At 46.8% G+C, this 5,625-nt stretch overlaps 1 protein-coding gene across 1 annotated transcript in view; it reads left to right on the top strand.

Annotated features, from left to right (window-relative positions):
- Positions 1-5,625, top strand: part of SCTR (secretin receptor) — an 80,381-nt gene that overhangs the window by 42,744 nt on the left and 32,012 nt on the right. Inside the window, exon 4 of the mRNA XM_012806875.2 lies at positions 1,934-2,037. Coding sequence (XP_012662329.1) covers positions 1,934-2,037 — 104 coding nt within the window. The remainder of the gene's footprint in view (positions 1-1,933; positions 2,038-5,625) is intronic.

Raw genomic sequence — 5,625 nt, 5'->3', positions numbered from 1 at the left:
CCCTCAGTAGAGTGCTGTGACATCACAGCTCACAGCAACCTCCAACTGCTGGGCTCAAGCCATTCTCTTGCCTCAGCCTCTCAAGTAGCTGAGACTACTGGCACCTGCCACAGTGCCCGGCTACTTTTGTTGTTGTTGTTGCAGTTTGGCCAGGGCTGGGTTCGAACCCGTCACCCTTCGTATATGGGGCTGGCACCCTATCACTGACCCTCAGGCCCAGTAGATTTAATTCCAGAAACCTACTGCCTCTTCCCCAAATTCCAAGACTCCAAGCCCCACCCACTCCGGCCTGTTTTAGAAAGGCCAGAAAGTGATACCATGGTGCCCTCTCTGTGCCTGGCACCAGCCTGGGTATTTTGTGTGTGCTATCGTGTTTCCTGCTGGCTCTTTAAATAATCACAGGTTGATTATTTTCCTGTGGCACAGAGTGTGATGCATCTAAGGTCACACAGCCACCAAGAGGAAGGACTAAGTTTCAAACTCAGAGCTGGCTTCTTCTAAAGTTATCATTCCAGGCCTCCTGAGCCTTCATCATCTGGCATGCCCAGAGCCCCCAAACACCCTTGCTCTGCTATAAGCTGCCCCTGAGGCTGCAGGGAGAGGGCTAGGTGGGAGGGCAAGTACGTTGATGGGATAGACCCTGGCTGGGCACTGTGGCCCCATTCTAGGCCTTGGTTTTCTGATCTATTACAGGCAGAAGAAGCATCTCCCTCCGAGGGGCACTGTGAGAATCTGTATGTAAAGCATTTAGTGTAGTGGCTGGTTCTAAAAACCCAGCCATATTTCTGTGTCTCAGTGAAACCTATTTGACCCTAAACCCTGTTAGCCAGTGACCTAGCTCCTGGGCCCTGTGGGAAAGAAGCATGCCAAGCCCAGTTGAGTCTGTCAAGGTGCCTGGACAGGGCTTGTGCAAGAGCAAAAGGGCAGCAGGGCTCCTGCCCACAGAACTGGGGGGTCAGCATCCTGCACCTGGAGTGACAAAGTCAGACAGATGTTGCCTGTTAATTGTAGCCCTGCTTGGCAGCCCAGAGCACAGAATGCGGCTGGGCCGTTCAGTCCAAAAAGGGGAACTTGTCCAGGTGGCCTTCTGAGACTTCCTTCTTGGCTGGGGACTCCCTTCCAAGCCTGGGCTCCTGTTCCTATTCTCTGTTAGGAGGGCTCAGAGCAGGCTCTTCATCCTGGTACTGTCTAGCCAGCCAGCCACTGTCTGATGAGCAATGGCTGCAGGCCGGGCACTGCTGGGAAACTGCTGCCGGAGTGGTGAGAGGGGCACAGCATGCAGCCTTGTGTAGGGCAGGGTGGGTGCAGGGCAGTGAACAGCAGGGCTGCGGGATGTGGTGACTTGTGCTCTATCGTGTGAAGAGATGCAGGGCATGGCCTTGTCATCCTGGCTAGAGGACTCATAACTCCATCCCTTCTGCGAAAGACGCTGCCTGGAAGGGTTTATCTCAGTGGCATGCTGGTGGTTTTCAGATGACTAGGCAGGCAGGACAGGAAGTTATATATAAAATAGAACTTCCTCAGAGCTGATGAGTAGCAATGGGCACCTGAGAAGAGATCGTTATGGGATCCTTTCTGGTGGTGACCAAGTCCTTGCCAGCCACCACAGACTCCCTAGACTACAGACCCATGTGTTATGTGGCAGCAGGACCTGCCATGGGACTCCTGAGAGAAGCATTGGCGGGTGTCAGAAAGGGGATTAGTATGTGGTGTGTGGACAGCAGAATGGGCTCTGGAGCTCAAACTCCAGGGTTCAAGTCCCTTCCTCCCCATTTACTAGAGTGTGATCTTGGGCAAGTTATTTAACCCTTATGTGCCTCAGTTTCTGCAACGATAAGGTGGGTGGAATAAGACAGGTGGAATGTTGCAGTAGATTTTACCATAAAAATAATAGTACCCAACTGCTCACCTACAGGATGCTTGGCACCCACAGGTTCCATATTTCGAAACTGCACACAGGACGGCTGGTCGGAAACCTTCCCCAGTCCTGACCTGGCCTGTGGGGTTAATGTGAATGGCTCTTTCAATGAGAAGCGGGTAAGCCTGTCACCCTTCACCTCGCAACCCCAGGGTGGGAGAGAGGACCGGATGAAGCCAGCCAGGAGTGGTGGTCAGGATCTGGGAGCTGCCCTCTGACTTCACATCCCTGCTTATCTGGGGTCCAGGGGGCTTGTTTCGCTGCCTTCACCTATCAACCTGGAGATGTTAGGAAGATGCTGGCACAGTGAGAATTGCTATACACCGCCATGAGACTGGGGGTGCTTCATTCATTTAATCAGAAAAGAAGTTACCTGGTAGTGGCTAAACTCTCAGAGCCAGGCTGGTGAGTCTGAATTCCAGCCTTGACCTTGGCTGAAGAGGGCTTAATTGCTCTGTGCCTCAGTTTCTTCATCTGGAAATGGGGATAATAATAGTTCTGACTGCACAGGCTTGTCATGAGAACTTTAATAAATGACTTAATACAGAGACATGCTGAGATAGCGTCTGGCCACTTTACAAGTTCTCAGTAAATATTTGCTTTCAGAGGAGTCTTTGGCTCTGATAAGCAAGGACAGCACCCAATGGCAGAGTAGCCTCATCTGAGAGGAGGCTTATTCTGAGCAACAGGCTAAACTTCTGAAGGGACCTGCAGAGGCTCCCTCTGGAGTTAACTGGCGGGGTCCAGCCCAGGCTCAGCTCACTCTGAGTCATTGTCCCTTCCCAGGATGGCCCTATATCTCACACATGCTGTGCCCCCGTCCCAGCCTTTGTCCCAGTGTGGCCCCTGCCTGGAGAACACTTTCCCCCTCTCTTTTCCTGACTGATTCTTACACTTCCTTCCAGACTCCACTCACCCATCAACTCTAGCCCTTCATCCCCCCCCTGTGGGAAGGGCTCCCTCAGTACTCTGTGCTGGCCTCTAACTATTACCTACCCGCCCCCCCCCACCTTTTTTTGAGACAAAGTCTCACTCTATTACCCAGGCTGGAGTGCAGTGACATCCTCAAAGCTCACTGCAACCTCAAACTTCTGCACTCAAGCAATACTTTCTGCTTCACCTTTCGATAGCTACAACTACAGGCACCCACCACCATGCCCAGCTAATTGTTCTATTTTTTGTAGAGATGGTGTTCATTCTTGCTCAGGCTATTTTCAAACTCCTGGCCTCAGGCACTTTGCACCTGCAATGGCAAAATCAGTCAGAGCCTTGACCTCCCAGATTGCTAAGATTTTAGGCATAAGCCATTGCATCCAGCCAACTACTCTTTTATAGTAAAATGATTGGTATGTGCCTTGCCCCTCTATCTTTCTCACTAATGTGTGATCACCTCAAAGGCATTCTTTCACTCTACGAACATTTATTCAGCACCTGCTGTGGGTCAGGCTTGGGTCTAGGCTGAGGATACTACAGGGACACATCAGAAAGAGTTTTCTTCATTTCCAGATCCCCAGTGCCCAGCAAATGCCTGCAAAGTGCCCAATAAATATCTGTGGTTATGCCACATCTACTGTATGCCAGTTGCTTGATGAGCCACTGTGTTAAATCCTCAAAATAATCCTGTAAGTTCATTGTTTTTCCCACTTTGCAGATGAGGAAACTGAGGCTCAGAGGTTAAGGAAGGAATATGCTTATAAAGTAGTATAGCCAGGTTTTAAACCAATCTAGTTCCATCCTCTATGTTCTACTCTCCTACCCCACTGAGGTATGCGTCGCTGTGGGAGGTACACTTTTGTCAGTCTCATTAGCCAAACTCTTCAGAGGGACTATGGGTTGGCAAGCTTGCTTGTCCCTTGGAGGGAGGGGTTGGGTATATTCCAGAAACATCAGGGGAGAGCAGCATAATTAAGGGAGAGCGGATGAAGTTGGGTGGCAGACCACACCCATTCTGAGTTTTTCTGACTCCTCTATCATCAGCAGCCAGGTTCTATATGAAAGAGGGTGAGCAGGGGACCAAGGTAGCAGCTGCAGTTTCTTTCCTCACAGGGCTTATCCAGTTGGGGGTTATATAGATCTTCAGATCTGTCCCAGATTTAATAATGGAACCCAACAAGGAATGGGCATGGACAGCCTTGCAGGGATGGTGACTGGGCTCTACCCTCTGCAGAGGACTCTTTCTATCATTGACTTATATGAAGGCAGGGGCTTCTGAGTATCAATTTGTAAAATCCATAAAACTAATAGAGAACATTCTTATGATAGGTAGTTGGATGGAGGCTCAAAAGGATGCTTTGGGCTGCAAATAACAGAAACTTATTTTTATTTTTTTAAATTTATTTTTAAATCTAAAAATTTGTTTGGTTTAGTAAGCAAATGCAGCTTCAGGATCCTTTAATGAAACACCACTACAAAATCTCCAAGGACCAGGTTATTTCCATCTCTCTTCCTGCTGTTTTGGGGGCTTCTTCCTAACATTGGCATTCCTTCCATTGTAAGGTGACTGCCACCAGCAATTGCAGCCACAGACTTTCCCATTCCTGCTTGCCCAGGAGGAGAAACAGCCTGGTCTCCTGTGGTTCTTTCCTACTAGCAAGAAAGCTAGATTCTTTCTCAAACGCACTCCTTAAACCTGTCCTCACATCTCATTGGCCCAAAGTAACTTAAACCTGCCCACCCCTGAACCAATCACTGACAGAGCCACATGATTGGCTTAGAGCAGCAGTTCTCAAGTTTGGGGGTCTCAGGACCCCTTTACACTGTTATAAATTATTGAAGGCTCTAAGATAAGGTGACCAGATTTTAACATTGGTAAAGTGGGACACCATTGATGGGGGTGGGGGTGGGGAGGAGGTTCTTAATTAAAAATTTGGTCTATATGGAGCAATAAAAATTTTCATAGAATGCAAAAATAGTATTGTAATATATATATTTTTAATTTCAACATAAGTACAATTTACAAATATAATACATTTGAAAAAATAATGCATAGGGCAGCGCCTGTGGCTCAAAGGAGTAGAGCGCTGGCCCCATATGCCGAAGGTGGCAAGTTCAAACCCAGCCCCGGCCGAAAAAGAAACAAATTATGTATAGTATTATTTATTCTTTAGCTTATTTCTCATTTGAGTGAATTTTTTTTTAGTAGATTGCTGTTGTTGTTTAAAAGGTCATGAAATTTTTCACAAGAATTTGTTAAATTATATTTCACACATAAAATGGCTTTCAAAATCTCAACACTTAATTGTGATTTTTCTGATGTCCATACTTTATTTACTGTAGGAAAAATGCGTTCAGTCGCAGCCTTAGTTCCTGGTAAGGACAGCGTGTATCCCACAATTTGTAGTGCATTATTGTATGGAACATTGTTTCAAAATTATGAAATATTTTTAAACATTTGTTCTCTATTGTGATTTTTGCTGATGCCCAAGGGTTAACCTTTTCCTTATCAATATATTTTTTTAATAATGATACCTCGTAAGTTGTGTCATTTTCAAGGCCGGCGCTAGATTTTTTGCTGCCACTATAAAATATAAATAATACGAATACCGTCTGCTAAATTCATGAAATAAATAAATTACTCACCTAAATTATCTGAATAGCTGACTTGTTGACATCACTTGTTTAGCACTAGCCCACAGTACAATCGATGTGTCTCATCTGAGAGACAGTTACAAAATGTTTTCATCAAAAATGCCATTGTTCATTAAGTC

Source organism: Otolemur garnettii, unplaced genomic scaffold (assembly GCF_000181295.1).
Source record: "Otolemur garnettii isolate 467f Iridium unplaced genomic scaffold, OtoGar3 scaffold00059, whole genome shotgun sequence".
Lineage (NCBI taxonomy): Eukaryota > Metazoa > Chordata > Mammalia > Primates > Galagidae > Otolemur > Otolemur garnettii.
The sequence above is the reverse complement of the archived record's forward strand: the minus strand, read 5'-3'. Positions and strand labels throughout refer to the sequence as shown.